Source organism: Erigeron canadensis, chromosome 8, assembly GCF_010389155.1.
Source record: "Erigeron canadensis isolate Cc75 chromosome 8, C_canadensis_v1, whole genome shotgun sequence".
In the NCBI taxonomy this organism is placed as follows: domain Eukaryota; kingdom Viridiplantae; phylum Streptophyta; class Magnoliopsida; order Asterales; family Asteraceae; genus Erigeron; species Erigeron canadensis.
In genome coordinates, this window is record NC_057768.1 from 30,035,505 (window position 1) to 30,051,679 (window position 16,175).

At 33.6% G+C, this 16,175-nt stretch overlaps 1 protein-coding gene across 1 annotated transcript; it reads left to right on the plus strand.

The window, feature by feature from the left end:
* The first annotated feature begins 6,510 nt into the window (after nucleotides 1–6,510).
* On the plus strand, nucleotides 6,511–15,605 carry LOC122579366 (pre-mRNA-processing protein 40A-like). Its single transcript, XM_043751532.1, has 29 exons — nucleotides 6,511–6,607; nucleotides 7,002–7,053; nucleotides 7,148–7,213; nucleotides 7,546–7,860; nucleotides 7,951–8,112; nucleotides 8,211–8,287; nucleotides 8,980–9,049; nucleotides 9,415–9,467; nucleotides 9,543–9,600; nucleotides 9,679–9,971; nucleotides 10,058–10,130; nucleotides 10,602–10,700; nucleotides 10,776–10,844; nucleotides 10,911–10,988; nucleotides 11,075–11,161; nucleotides 11,237–11,271; nucleotides 11,442–11,547; nucleotides 11,633–11,713; nucleotides 11,839–11,931; nucleotides 12,014–12,067; nucleotides 12,439–12,555; nucleotides 12,674–12,772; nucleotides 12,877–12,924; nucleotides 12,996–13,088; nucleotides 13,490–13,597; nucleotides 13,671–13,735; nucleotides 13,841–13,937; nucleotides 14,701–14,907; nucleotides 15,368–15,605. The coding sequence occupies exons 2-29, from the start codon at nucleotides 7,021–7,023 to the stop codon at nucleotides 15,488–15,490; spliced, it is 2,859 nt and encodes a 952-aa protein (XP_043607467.1). The 5' UTR covers nucleotides 6,511–6,607; nucleotides 7,002–7,020; the 3' UTR covers nucleotides 15,491–15,605.
* The last annotated feature ends 570 nt before the right edge of the window (nucleotides 15,606–16,175 follow it).

Consider the following 16,175-nt stretch of genomic DNA (forward strand, 5'->3'; position numbering starts at 1 on the left):
ATCATAGAATAGTTGATCAGGCTTTTCTATGATTATCGCTATGCGATACTAGTTAGCGCCATCACTTCATCTTGTTCTAATACACATAAATAAACACAATAACACTGAAAGCACACAGTCACCACAAGTACACAGTCACCAAATGACAACCATAGTCAAAATAAGCACAGAGATAATAAGTCTCAATAGAACTTGAACTCAAAATATAAGTGACGTTAACACGTCTAGAATGCATCTATAATTCCTATCGTAAATGCTATACGGGGTTCTTAGGTTATAGTCTAGGCTTTTCCACCTAATTCTCTACAACCACGGCTCTGATACCATTCTGTAACACCCCACCGTTGGCGGAAACATGAGGTGTCATGAAAAGTACAGCACGACATGGAATTACATAGATACTGCTAAATGAAATAGAATATAATAAATATATTCCCAAAACATGAGTTCAAAGCCATAATTATGCTGAAACAACTCAATACAATAAGTCCATAAACGGTATAGTCCAAGGCATGTAGCCTTAAAGTCTGACAATAAGCAATGGAGCTTAAATCTCCAAAGTCCAGTCATAGCATAAAAGTCTTTATCCCTGATTAGCCTGAGTACCTGAAAAGTATACTAAAACGTGTCAACACAAAGGTTGGTGAGTTCGTAGGTTTTAGTCAAAAAGTCCAGTCAAGAAATAAGTCTTTTGTCGATTCTTTTAAGTACAAAAATAAGTATTTGTTCAATATATAATGAGCAGAGTTACGCCATATAAGTCAAAGTACACAAGTCTCAAGTCCAAGTCTCAAAGTCCAAGGTACTCAATGTACCCGAAGTACTCAAAGTCTCAATGTCTCAAAGTCTGGCCTTATGGTACCTGCCTTAGTCCATAGTCTCAAAGTCTCAAGTCTCCATATAAAGCACGTCAAATAAGCACGTCATCAAGCACAACAACACACACATAATCATACACATACAACAAGACAGAAGCACGTCAAATGGCATAAGTAACTCTATACGCACAAGCTCGATATTGAACATAAACAGAAATCGACAAACTGTTTAAAAAGAACAAGTATACTTTTCACCCCAAAAACTTATAAAAAGAGGGGCTACGAAACTCACCTGAAAACAGCACAAGTATAATACCCTAAGTCAATGAACAAGAACAGGAACAGTCGGATACACCTGAAACATGCACACTATCTGTCCAAAAGCCCTACATTGTCCACAAGTCATCCAGTAAGTACTTACTTAATTGCACAAGTCCATGTCCTATACTAGTGTCTTAGGAAATGCCATTATGTCTTTCCAATATCTTAATATATATAATAGTTCTTTTGTGCTTATAAGTTGTCCACGTAAATAGTTCGTTTAATAATATCACGATTTATTGTTTATATCCCGTCAAGTCCTCGTATGAACGTCTTTATAAAATATATTGAGTCCGAAAAATCGTATAATTTGTACATTGTCTTTACAAAGTCCTTTAATCTTTGCATTTATATAAATATACATATATACATATATTCTAATGAAATTAGTTCTTGTATATATATATAAAATTGTCCATTTTAATTAATCTGTATATATATATACTTAGGTCCAATGTCCATGTTAACTTCCGATGTCATGTCATTTTGGATCCAATTATACTTTCACTTTGACCAAGAAAACTCTAGTTTTGACTTTTGACCAAAAACCTAAATCAATTTTTGACTGTGACCAATAAGAAGACTAATCAAATTTTTTACCAAGAATTGCTAATTAATCCCCAAAATTAACTTTAAACCCAAAAATACATTTTAAGACAGGATTGACCGGCGTTGATCGACAAGAAAACAACTTACAAACATTAGATCTAAATAACAAACACAAAACAAAACAATTTTTGAAGCCAAAAGTGTTTCCTGGCCGGTTTAACCAATGGTTGACCGAACCAAAAACCAAAAACAAGTCCAGATTCGAACACATTAACAACCCAATTCACTTTTCCATCCAAAACTAAACTAGATCTAACCGAAAACAACCATATATCATTCATATTTTCGGATCAAACAAGATTTCGATTTGTATAATTATGTATGAACCGCAAATACAAGGAAACAAGCCAAATCTAAACAAGAACATGATTTTCGGATCTAAAATATCCGAATCTTAAAGGTTTTCGGACTAATTTTGGGTTATATATACCTTTTCGGATCTTTGCTTTTCGGATTCAAGAAGATTTCGGATATGACAAGATTTCGGGTTTATATTTTCGGATTTGAAGAAGATTTCGGGCTATTCATCACAGATTCAAAGGTTTTCGGTTTAAAGATTTTGGATCTAACCGATTTGTGTCTCAAACTATTCGGATCTTTGAGTTTTCGGACCAACCTTCTTGGATTTCAAAAGACCTCGCATACATATACTCATATTTATACTCAAAACCGAAAAGTATATATGTTTTTGTCAAGAAAATCGGATCTAAATATATATATATATATAATACCAAAAGTTTGGATTTAAGAAAGGAGGAAGAACAAGAGCCGATTTATACATATAACTATTAAACTTTTCGGATCTAAATATATATATCTATATACTTGACCGAAAACGTATAATATATAAGAAAAATCACGATTTTTGATGATGAACCACCGATTTAATCTTGGATCTATGAAAATCTTACCATAAACACAAAGAAAAATAGAAAAAGATGAAGAAAATGTGAGAAGTGGTAGTGGTTCGCAGTGGTAGGGCGGCGGCCGGATGGTGGTTGTGGGTGGCGGCCGAGAAAAGAGAGGGGGGAGGGGAAGAGGTCGGTTGAGAGAGAAAGAGAAGGGAGAGGGAGAAGTGAGATGGGAAGTGTGTGAAAAATGGGAGAAATTAGGGTTAGGTTAGGTTTTGTTAGTCCCTCCCCTAACTTTGACCAATATTTGACCCAACTTTGACTCCACCAAAAACTTGTTTGACTCGACTAATTAAGAATACTCGAGACCCGTTAATTCACATCGTCGACACATTCAAATGTAACTTTTTAATAGCTTCCTAATGGATATAAACATGACTATATTAACTTATTAAATCTTTAATAGATTAAATTTTAAGTATTTCATTTTATTTGGCATTTCCACAAAACAACTAGTATTCCTCTGGTTCTCGAGTCCATGCACAATCTTTCTAAAGTCTAAATGCTCAAAGAGTCCAAATAAGTCATAAATCCACCTATTTCATCGCTAAAATCTTAAAATCTAATGACGTACATAAGCGAAACGAACTAAAACGACCAGAAAAGTATATCGGAAAACACGCTCAGATGACGGTTGTCACATATGATTTCGTAGTGTTAATAATATTTGTGCTGTTATTTTCAATGGTTATGGACTAGTTAAATTCGTAAAAACTCAATTTTTTTTGGTGTAATCTTGAAGGATGTTTATTTGTATACTACCCACTCTGAAAATAGAGATACCCACATTAATAGCGGGTCAGATATATCTGGATATATTCATCATTTTTTTGTTCAATTGATTCAAACGTCTAGTCCATCACACAAATTGTTGAGAAAGGTTCTAAATTTGGTTCAAGACAAACTAGTGTGGGGAGTTTACATAACTAATTTGGTCCTAAGGTAAGGAATAATCGGTTACACCAAAAGATGTAGTTAATACACTCAGAATCACACCTGTAACCATTCATCAACATATGTTACTTCCTATATTGGATAAAAATGCAAACATATAGTTGCGGAAGTAGGAATAATGGCACCCGAAATAATATTGTTTCCATAAAGTAGAGATCCAGAAACAGGTTCACGAATACCATCAATATCTACTGGAAAGTCCCCAGGAGGCCTTACTTGATCCATGATTTATGTTTCCGCTTTCGTTTACTTTTCGTTTGTTTCGAGAAAGAAAAATTGTCTCTAAAGTCTCAATTCTATTTATAAACTCAGTATGGATTGATTCAGATTAATATGGAATTATTACCACATACACACTCATTCTATATTTTCTCTTATACTAGGGGGTCTGGGAGTAGTATTACTTCCCAATCCCATTTATTCTGCCTTTTCATTGGGATTGGTTTTTGAACTTCTTATCATAGACTTATAGTGTGTGTTAAATATTTGAACCATGTTAATGTGACTGTTTATTTTTCTCGATACGATAATTGACAATAACTAAAATCCATTTGTCTAGTAATATACGATGGACGTATTTACTCTTAAAGGCATACTATATGGTTTTTCATTGGATGATTGAAACTATGAGGACTAACAGTGCGCACATTAAACACCAAATGAGTTGAATATGTAAATATTCTCATTATAAATAAAGAGTCAGTAACCATACTTTAAGGCTAATCACTAACTACTCTCCTTATTAAATTTGTGTCTCTCATCTGATAAATTCGTGCATCACTTTCAGCCGAGTTTATAATCTCATTATCACTCAATCATCATGTTTTGATAATCCGAAATCAATGACAAACATGTTTAATTCAAGTTGTTTAGATTTGGAAGAAATGATATCTCATTGTATTTGTGAACCAATTTTAATGTGATGGAATCTTGGTATATATTAACTAAAATAAAAAAGTGGCAGTTTAACTAAAATCCATTTTCAAATAGATGAATGATATTATGTTATGTTACTTTTTGTTACTACTGTTATATTTGTTTATATATTATTATTAAAAATTCGTAGGGTTTATAAATATTAGTGGGAAGCCATAATATTGTGGTTCCTATTTTTTTAGCAATAAGAAAACTAATCTTATCAAAGATATAAAAACCAAAGTGTTTCAATGTCTTGAGTTACTAAAAATTATTATTTAACTACTAGTACTTTTTGTATATAAGATGTGTGATATTGATATTTGCTATAGTTTACAATCAAATATTTTAGTTGAATTTGCCTAACAAATACATAAAATATATGAAAATTTCAAATTAAATTCCATCAAATTTTGATTTCTTTAACACATTTTTATCTTAACTTTTTAAAAATTTAGAATTGAGATGAGGTAACAGTAATAAAACTTGTTTTGAACGACAATAAAAGTAATAAATACAATAAAAATTTTATAAAATAATTTTAGCTAGGACTAAAAGATTTCATTAATGCATTCAATGAAATATTATTATATCGATAAATTAATAATTTATTGATTTTAAAGAGTTTTTTTTTATAACTAACCTTAAAATTTCAAAAAATAAATTACAAAAACAAGTTTTGAGACACATTTCGTTCTCATGTACATTAACACATAGTTAGATATACGGAAAAACAATGTTGTAATTGTTAAGTTTGAATGAGCAGATTTAAAGATAAACTCAATATAAATTTGATGTTAAAAAAAGAGTTAATATGAATTAATTTTTGCTAGACAATTTTAAAATTCGAAATCAAGTTACTAACTATTAACTTATAGTTTTGTTCGAATCATTGTAATTGTAATTTTAAAAATGTTATTAACTAATTATCTTATAGATTGAGGTCTAAATTTATATTGATCAAATTAGAAGGGTACTCACGTGATGTGGCAGCGGTGTGATGGTAACAGGCAGTGGCGGGCGGCAATGGCAATTAGTGGCGATGGTGGCGGCGACAGCGGCGAGTAATGTAGCTTATTGAGGTAATGTCGTTTTGATGAATTATTGAATGTTGAAACTTAAAATTCAACAGAATTAGATTTGCTTTATAATTAATATATACGTATAGATAGATAATTAGCTTAGGGTTTGACGGTAGATTTGTGTGGATTGAAATTGTTATGGGTAGTTTGAGTACATTTAATGGATAGTTGAGAAAAAAGGTTGAATTTACGAGGGTAATCTGAGTATTTCAAATCTTAATTAAGTAAGAAGGTGGATTGGATTTGTTTTTGAAGGGATCATAGATATTATGACCAGACAAATTATTATTAACTAGTACGTTACCCGCGCAATGCGGTGGTGGTCGTGGCAGCGACGATGTAGTGGTGGGGGCGAATGTTAATGATAGATGAGGCGTCGAGTGGTGTACATAATTAATGTAAAAGATTTAATTGGAGATATTTTAAAAAGATAAAAGATAAATAGTCTAATTTAATTATTAATGTTAAAAGAGTATTGTAGGTGTATGTATATTAAGGGTACTAAATAAAAATATCACATATTTATCAATACTTTCAAAAATAAAAAGCTTTTTTTTTTTTTATAATGTATAGACTTTATCTAAATTATTAATTTATGAAATACTAGAGGGTGTTTGGGATTGCGTTATAAAGTGATTATTTGATTATTACGTTTGTAAAACGCAAATAATCTAAAAAAGTGTCTATATGAAAAAGTGATTATTAGCTATGAAAACGCAGTTTTGGAGAAACATGTAGCTACATGCTTTTTCAAAATGCAGTTTTTGTTTAAGAATCGCAATACCAAACACCCTTAATTTGGTTTGAAAAAGGTAAAATAAAAAAAGAAGTATAACTGAAATGAGGTATAAATAGGGCAAAAAACAGAGTCGGAGACCGTCTTTTTACCCTCTTCATTCGCTTTCTTACATAAAACCCCCCTCTCTTTTTATATTCCTTCTTGTGCTGCAACTGCTGTTTAATTTCATTCACCACCACCTGCGACTGACAATCACTGGTTCGATCTCTCTCTCTCTCTCTAAAACCCTTAATTATTTTCCTACACACACACACTATGTTTGTATATATAATTATATAGACATTAATTTTTAAAATTTAGAGTTATGGGAATTGTTCTGTAGTATGACATAATCATTATGTCAATGTTGTTTGCTACTGTTTTAATTTGTTGGTTTTTTCTTTGATCCTCAACTTTTGGGGAAAAACATGTTCTTTTTCTGTTTAATGTTGGATAATGTTAGGGCTGTAGATATAGGGAGATGAAGCATATTTTTAAAGCGTATTGCTTTAATCGCCTTACCATATGTTGTTTGGATGAAGCTTATTCTATTCCCTTATTACTTTGTAATTGTTTTTATCCTGTCGATGACATGCTCGATATGACATTTCAGACATTCTTTATTTTCTTGGATGGCAAATAATTCTCAGTATCCTGGCATACAGGTAGTTTATATAGCTTATATATATGTATATACTCTCTTATGGTTAATAAGGTATACCCGTTTCTTATTTTTGCATTTGCTTGTTAATAAAATAGCCGCCCCGACCACCTATTTCTCCTATGGGGCCTCCTCCAAACGCTTATCCACCGGTGCCAATGCAAGTAAGTGTTTGTTTTATTTATGTAGATTCTTCTTAATGTTTACCAATCGATTATAGATCAACTGGTACCATCACCATGCGACCACATGAGCCCACGGATGAAGGCTGCAAGTTACAAGTTCAAATCTTGCCAAAGGCAAGTGGAGAAACTATATCTTGTGATCCATGTGTGAGAATGATGAGTCACCGGGCATGAGTTCTATGCGGTGTGCGTTCTGGGTACCAAGACTCCAAGATGGTACATGGGACCATGGGGTTCCACCCGTTTACCTTTTTTTTTCTTTCAGATAATGTTTACTGACGCGTTTGTTCTAATGTTGGAATTTGGTGTAGTTCCGTACAGCAGGTCCCCCACGACAACCACCTCCATATATGCCGATGATGTCTCAGCAGTTTATGCCTGTAGGGAGGCCAAATATGATGTCTCAGCCAATGCAGCACCTACCTCCAAGGGCTGCATTACCGGCGCTTGGCATGGTGCCACCTCCTTCAACGCCACCTGCACCCCAATCTTTTTCAGGGCCTGATGGTCAACCTAGCAGGCCTGTAATGTCTGTATCACCACAGCCCCAACATGTGGTCCCAATGCCTAATGGTTACATACCCGCTCAGAGTGGCCCACGTGTTGCTCCTCCGCTAGCATACAATGTATGATTACTGCAAGTGAATTGCTGTCAAGTTGTAAATATGTTGAATCATCAATATCATTCACTGTTCATATTAAATTTGTTTTTGCAGCTATCCACATCAGCAAATGCACCAGTACATGGAAATGCGGAAGCAGCTAGCCAGTACCAACCAACACCATTGATTAATATGCCTAGTTTTCCTCTAGGTGTATCGACTGGGGCACCTGTGTTGCAGCCAGCCGAGCAGACTTCAGCTGCACCCACTATCCTAGTATGGACAAGTGATTTTAGTTTGTTGTTTGCTTGTCACTCTTTTATATATCATACAATCTTTTAATAAGTTACTACATATGCATGTTGATTTATTAGGCTACAACGGATTTACCCAAAGCTGTTGAAAGGCCTCCTTCAGATTGGATTGAACATATTTCTCACAAAGGGAAAAGGCATGTTTATGCTACCTTCATCATATATCTTACATTTTTATGTTACATATGAAATTACTGTATACTGCCACCATAATCAGTATCCTTGTTATATTTTGCTCTAGTTGAATAACGAAGTTACATGTTTTTTATTCGTTTGACCTTAATGATGAAAATCTATGACAGTCATGTAAGTAATAGTGCTTTTGAGCTTTATGTTGATAGAGGCAATTATAGATAGTGGAATTTGTGGGAAAACTAGGACTTAATATGTAGAAAAAAGTAAGGGAAGTTGTTTAGGTGTACAACCTGATCATCAGTCCACAAACTTGGAATTTTTGCACTGGAGAAAGAGAGAGACACTGTATAACTTGCCAAACTTTTTTTCACATCATTTGGCAATAAAAAAAAGGAAGCTAATTGCTGCCGTTGTGAGTCTAACTTAATTATTAAAAATTATGCTCCTTCATTGTAGATACTTGTAGAAGTAATTATCATTAAATATAATGCTTTTCTAGTCCGTGCGGTACGTATCAAGTGATGCATAAGTGGAACTGCTTGTGGTGGAATTAGTTATCTGATTCACTGTATCATCTTGTCTTGTACTGATAGAGTTCATTCCTATTATACGTGTAAAATGCTTATTTGGCATCACATCAAGCTCATTTTGTAATTGTTCTTTATATAAGAAAAAGTACTCGATGTTCTGACAGATATTACCACAACAAAAAGACAAAGCAGTCTAGCTGGGAAAAGCCTCTTGATTTAATGAGCCCGACTGAGGTGTGTGAACATTTGAGTTATTGCTTTGCCATACAGATTTATTTAATTCTCTGTGTGCCATATCCTGTGGTGTGATATTGAACAATCAGTTGTAACAAAATAGGTTGTAGTAGATGGTGTTTAATGTGCTTCTGCTGTTGAAAATTGTAAATCGCCTCAGTTGGTTTTGTTTAGCAAATTTCGATTATATATGTAACTAATGGATAAAATGATTAAAAAAGGCATTCTCGTGAAGAAAAATTAGACTTCTTCGAAATGGGAGTAAAAATCTTACAGATTAGGCTAAACTTTTTGATAATCAGCTCCACTGTTACCGGTTTTTAAGAACTGTATGTTTAACTTTTATACAATGACGTTTTGAACAGAGGGCTGATGCAACTACAAACTGGAAGGAATGTCATGCTCCTAGTGGGAAAAAGTGGGTATTCTTGGACACTCTTTATCATTGCATATGTATCTTTTATCTAGGTCTCACTAAGTTCCATATTGGCAGGTATTACTACAACAAGGTTACTAAGCAATCAAAGTGGAGGTTACCTGATGAACTTAAGGTCATTTTTTATTTTCAACAATCCACAATTTTACATGTACTTTGGTTCTTCACTAATGCGACTTATTAACATATACAGTTGGCTCGGGGACAAGTGATACAAAAATGTACAGTTGAAGAACAGAAGTCAATGAAGCATCCTGATAATGAATCCTTGATTCCATCAGTAACTCCTGGGGCAGATAGTCCATCTTCTCGACCTCATGAACCGCCATTGAGCCCAGTTTCGGTGGCTCCTTCTATTGCAGCTGTGCAATTAGGATCTTTGGTCACTTCTGAGTTGTCAGTGGAATCCGTAGAGCCTTCTAAACTGACAACAAATGAAGAAGCAGTGGCGCCTGCTATGCTGCCCAATCCTGTTGCACCACCACTGTATAACATGCTCTCATGGTTCTTTTCGTTTAGATTATACTTTTTTTTTTTTGTTATATGAAAACACCCCTTTATGAATATTGTAGGGATAACACCGAGGATGTTTCAATGGAAGATGCTATAATCCATGAAAATGAAACTCCTGTTGGTACCATTGAGGTGAGTTGATTTGCTGGCTATTATTTCACAATTAATGTAAGGTAAGAGTATTTATATGGTCTAGATTAATCAAAACAGGCGGTCTGGATAACAGGTCATTATGGTTTCATGTCTAAACGGGTGAGTTTTTGCGGTGGTCAAATTGGCCGACACACCAGTTTTTTTTGTCCATCATAAGATATCTAAACACTTAATGTGATAAACATGATTAAATGTACCATATGATTAAAGTTATGATTTAATTTCGTTCAAGTAAAACAATTCAGGGCATTGTAAGCATTTGTATATATGTGAAGACGAGTTTTTACCCATTTAACCTGTTCGCTCGACCCATTTGACCTTTCTTATTTGTAGATATTTTATTGTATTTCACCTATTTGACCCTTACCAAACATATATAATCTGAATTGCTGGTTTATATTATTTGTTTGGAATTCACACCTTTGATCTTTTGTAGTTTTTAATTTGTAGGAACCCAAGGGAAACATTGTAATGAATGATAGTGCTAATGTTGCTGCTTCAGAAGAAAATGCAGTTGATCAGGAAACCCAAGTTTATGACAATAAACAGGCATTTGCCTTTCTTAGAGCCATACTCAATTACATAGCTTATGAATGTTATGTTTATATGCTGTAAATGTTGTAGGAGGCCAAAAATGCATTCAAGGCACTTCTGGATAGTGTAAATGTTGCTTCTGACTGGACCTGGGAGCAGGTATATTCAGACTATGTGTTTGTTTCTTCGCCTTTCAGATCTTGACATCTGTTATCCTTTTATTAGGCAATGAGACTAATCATCAACGACCGGAGATATGTTGCTCTCAGATCACTTGGGGAGCGAAAGCAAGCTTTTACTGAGGTATCATTGACTAAAAAATTGTATATTTTTATTTGCCACGTGTACTTGGTTCATTAGTCTAATATTTTTGTAATTTGATGTTTTAGTATGTAGGTCAAAAGAAAAAACAGGAATCAGAAGAAAGGCGGAATAAACAGAAAAAGGCACGAGAAGAATTTAAAAAAATGCTAGAGGTAAGTTATTTTGCTTTTCTTCGGACTTGATTTAATTTGCTTGGATCTTACCTTATTTTCTTAACTTTTTAACAGGATTCAAAAGAGATTACATCATCAACTAAATGGAGGTCTGTATAGAATTCATAAAATGTTATATTCTCTTTTACGTTTGTTTAATTCACAGCTAACAGGGTTATGCTTTCCCTGTATCAGTTCACTTATGTGTATAATCTGGAAACTAATCTAAATCCTATTACTGCACACTATTCTTATTAATTTTCTGTTGAACCTTGTGTAGCAAAGCGATTGCAATCTTTGAGGATGATGATCGCTTTAAAGCTGTTGAGAGACCAAAAGAGCGTGAGGACATCTATGACGAGCATCTAAAGGAAATTGAGAAACAGGTTAATTGCTTAAACATTCCTGTGTGTTTTTTAGAGCTGCTGGAAAGTTTTTGTGACCTTAGTTTTTGGGTGAACTGGTTATCAGGAGCGGTCTAAAGCGTTGGAGGAGAACAAGAGAAACAGAAAGGATTACATTGAATTTTTAAAATCTTGCGACTTCATTACGGTACCCACACCCTAGATTATATACAGGAGATAGTTTTGTTTTATTATTACAATTATTTTGCCATTTTCAGTTTTTTTATTTATTTATTTATTTTTATTTTATAAATTTAATTCAATTATCTTCAGGCAAGCAGTCAGTGGCGGAGAGTGCAAGATCGTTTAGAAGCGGATGAAAGTTGCCTACGCCTTGAAAAAATTGACCGCTTAGAAATTTTTCAAGTAGATGCAATCAATTGCTTTTGTTGAGTGATATTTTTCTCCATTATTATTTTAACAAAAATGGTTTTTTGGTTTGTCTCAGGAATATATACGTGATTTAGAGAAGGAGGAAGAAGAACAGAGAAAACTACGGCTGGTAACCTCAAATATCTAGACTTCTATATCTATACTATCTATTAAAAAAAATAGCCCTCTATTTATGGAATTGTTGAGAAGGGTGTAATATTTCCACTTAACACACTTTAAAGTATTTTCACCTACACTACCCCCTTATTAATGATTAATTTACACTATAATTCCTTTACCTTTTAAAACATCTCCATTAAGTCTTTACATCAATTATCTACACCACTTGACGCCATCTCCACCACCAACAGTCGCCCCACCACTACACCGTCGCCGCCACGACCACCGCCGCATTGCGCGGGTACCGTGCTAGTAGAAGTTAGTTTTATTCTCCTGGCCTACTTTAGAATTGTTTTCCTCAATTGCCATTCACCTATGCAGGAAGAATTAAGGAAAAATGAACGAAAAAACCGTGATGAGTTTCGCAAGTTGATGGATGAACATATTGCTTCTGGCATGCTTACTGCAAAAACTCACTGGCGTGACTATCTTATTAAGGTGGGTTCCACATCGTCTCTATGCTTCAGTTACCCCATTTTCAGAATATAACTACTTGCATGAAAGGACATGGACATTTTAGTGTTTCACCTTTTTATTGTTTCACTCTGGCTTATAGGTAAAAGATTTACCTGCATATTTTGCTGTATCGTCAAACACTAATGGTGCCACACCAAAAGATCTTTTTGATGATGTAATAGAGGAGCTAGAGAAGCAGGTAAGTTTAGCCCATTGTAGGTAGTAACTTTGTATCGTGCATTTTTTTATAATTAGAACATGTTTGATAATGTTTGTTATTATATGCTTTGTTGTATATTGCAGTTTATTGACGACAGGGATCGAATAAAAGAAGCAGTGATGATGAAAAAGGTTACTTTTATTCTCAGGCAGTCATGCACTTGTCAAGGGTCTGTCACATCTCCAATTCTTGGTGATTTCAGGTCTCTATATTATCTACATGGACTCTTGAAGACTTCAAGAATTCAATTGCTGAAGATATTAGCTCACCTGCAGTTTCAGATGCTAATTTAAAGGTGTGCTATAATTTCTTGTATATGCAAATAGTTTAGAGTTAGGATCTGTTTACTTTCTATAAAACAAGCGCAAATGCTACAGAATAGGAATTAACTTTTCTAGAATGTCCCCTAAGGTAATTAATAGTGATTAAAGTCTGTTTACATAGTTGTAACTTTGTTTACCATCTAAGTTATTTTTATTGACATTTTACCATTTTACTAGACGGTACAAAAAAGTTATAACTACTTAATCGGGCTATAAAAACTATTAGTTACTTATATGGACATTTTCGAAAATAGTTTATTGCTATTCTGTAGCATTTACCCTTAAACAACGGTAACAATTTGTCGGGCGTTCTTGAATCTTGGCTCTCTATATTTGGAAAAGCTAATATACTTACCTTTTCCTTTCCTTACAGATTGTATTTGATGACTTACATGAGAGAGTTCGAGAGAAGGAGGAGAACGAAACTAAAAGGCGTAAACATCTTGCAGATGACTTTTACCGGTCTTTGACTACCTCCAAGGTTTGGTTAGATGTATGGTCAAGCGATACTGGAATATGCTGTTCCTCTTATACTAAGCATTTTGTTGGTGCAGGATATTAGTTCATCTTCACGCTGGGAGGACTTTAAGCCCCTTTTTGAAAGTAGATTCCAAAACTGGTACCAATTTGTGCTGTTCCGAACGTCTGATATAATTTATTATTATGTATCCGTAAATTCTCTGGTATGTGTAGCATGATAGCATCGTTGGTTGTTATTATGTAGGTTTACTATTGAAGAAAGCTTTTTTAGAGAAATATATGACAAATACATAGCAGAACTAAAGAAAGAAAGAGAAGAAAGGAAGCACCGGGAGGATAAGGTGAGGAAAAGTGTGGTTTTATATATCTAAATAATTGTGTTTTCCCTATCAACTTGATTATATGACAAGTGTAATCCACTAATTATCTTTCCATTGATGTTAAAAACTGTCATGATCAAGTTGTTAAAAGGATTATTAGGCTGATCTTTTAGGAGGATTATTCTTTTCCTTTTGTATATGTAAGTAAAGATAAAAGTAATGTCGATCTTTATCGGATATGACTTGGGCAGTTAATGATATCTAACATAGGTAATAGGTTAAGTATCTGCATTTAGCTATGGGCATTGACTGATAGCACTGGTTTGCATAGCATGTCCTATGCATATACAACAACAGTTAAGTTTAAGCTTTAGTGTTTAAGATTAATCTAGTACAATCTTTAGTTTAAGTCAGAAGATATATGTATAACTTATGAATATTTATATCATATAGTGTCTCATTTAGTCTCTTGCCTGTTATTTATATTTATATTTATAACTACAAACAACTCTGACTACACAGATTTTTCGACGTTGGTTCCACGTAGTAGTATACCGTGTATTATATAGATGAAATTATAAGTGATACAACAACATAATTTACTTCTATTTTAAGAAACGAATACCCTTGTAAGTAATATGGAGATGTATACAACCACTAAAACCTTATTTATGAACAGTAACTTGATCACCAAAATCTCTTTTAAAGCCTCTAAAAGACAATCTTGTTGTTGTGAATGTATATCAGCATAATGTATAATGGATAACTTAACATATTGTTTCAGGCTAAGGGTAGAGATAGAGATAGGAGAAGAAGGGAAAAGGATAGAGGTAAGAAAGATAAACGTAGAAAGGATGAAATAGATAATGATGATGGTGATAATAGAGAAGACAAGGAAAAAAAGCATCGGAAGCGTCATTTGGATGATACGAGCTTAGATGAGACCAGAGATACTCATAGACATAGTGCTGAACGAAAAAAGTCAAAGCAGGTTATTTCTTTTCTTCTTTCATCTTATTATCATACCCTGGAGTAACTAATGGGAAGTTCGGGTGGGTTGGGTAATCGGATCAAAGCCGACAGTTTTCTTACGTGTCAAAACGTACCTCGAGCAACCCAAAATGCTTTGGTTTCTGAAGTTTTCGTATATTTGTAAACTAGTTGGTGTTTGAGATAAGATTACAAAAATACTATAACTGAATTAATAATCTATAAAATGATTTAGGAGGTTATATGGGTCAAAAGTTATTTTTGGGCTACTATAGAGCCCATTTTCTTTTTTGATAGATTTATCATTTTTATAACCCGAATTGAACCATTCGTAGGTTTACGAGTCGAAATAACCTTTATTAGATATAACTTGGCTCTGTTTGATTTTGTTGCTTTTAAACCCGTATAATCTGCTTATCAGTTTGTTAAATCTAACAAAGCTGTAAGTTCATGTGATGTAGTTGGAGCAACAATCATCTGCTTTGGTAGAACATGAGAACAGACACAAAAGACACAAGAGAGACCATAGACGTGGTGGTGACCACGATGATCATAAAGTAGGTGAAGATGGTGAATTTCGGTAGTTATTTTTAACTGTTTCTCATATGTAGTCATGTAGATAATTGTAGCCTCTATATAAATCTTACCAGTTGCCGCTTTTGTAGATTATATATCTTCCTTCTTTACTTACCTACCTTATACATATGTTTTCTGTTGTTACATAGCTTCTAATACTCAGACGACTGCTGTGATTTTTGGCAGTAATCAAATTTTTTCAGTAGGTTTCGTAGGAGCTTTTGGGATTTCAAGTTTTTGTTTCGTGAAAGTTTGAGTTTTTTGATATATGAGGAGCTTATTGGAGCTTTTGATTTTTAAAACTTCCCATTTATAAAAATCTTAATTTGTGACAACTCCTTGGAGACCTTGTATTAGAAACAAAATAAAGCATAAGCTACTTAAAGTTGTTCGTTTACTTTGTTGCTTCTTTTGCATAGTTTATATTATCAAATTCTAATAATAAGGATTAAGATCCTCTAAAATTATAGACAACTTTACTGGTAAAGTAGTAAAGTTGAGGATTTTGATCATTGGATTAAAATTAATGGTCAAAATCAAAAAGTCATTTTTGAATCATGACCTTTGATTTTTATTAAAAGGTCAAAATTTCATAACTTTATTAGTAAATTTGTTTTCTAACTTTAAAGGAGCCATATAAATATATAATAATTGAAAAAAGATAGAAGTTTGCTGGCTTAAATTTTATTTATT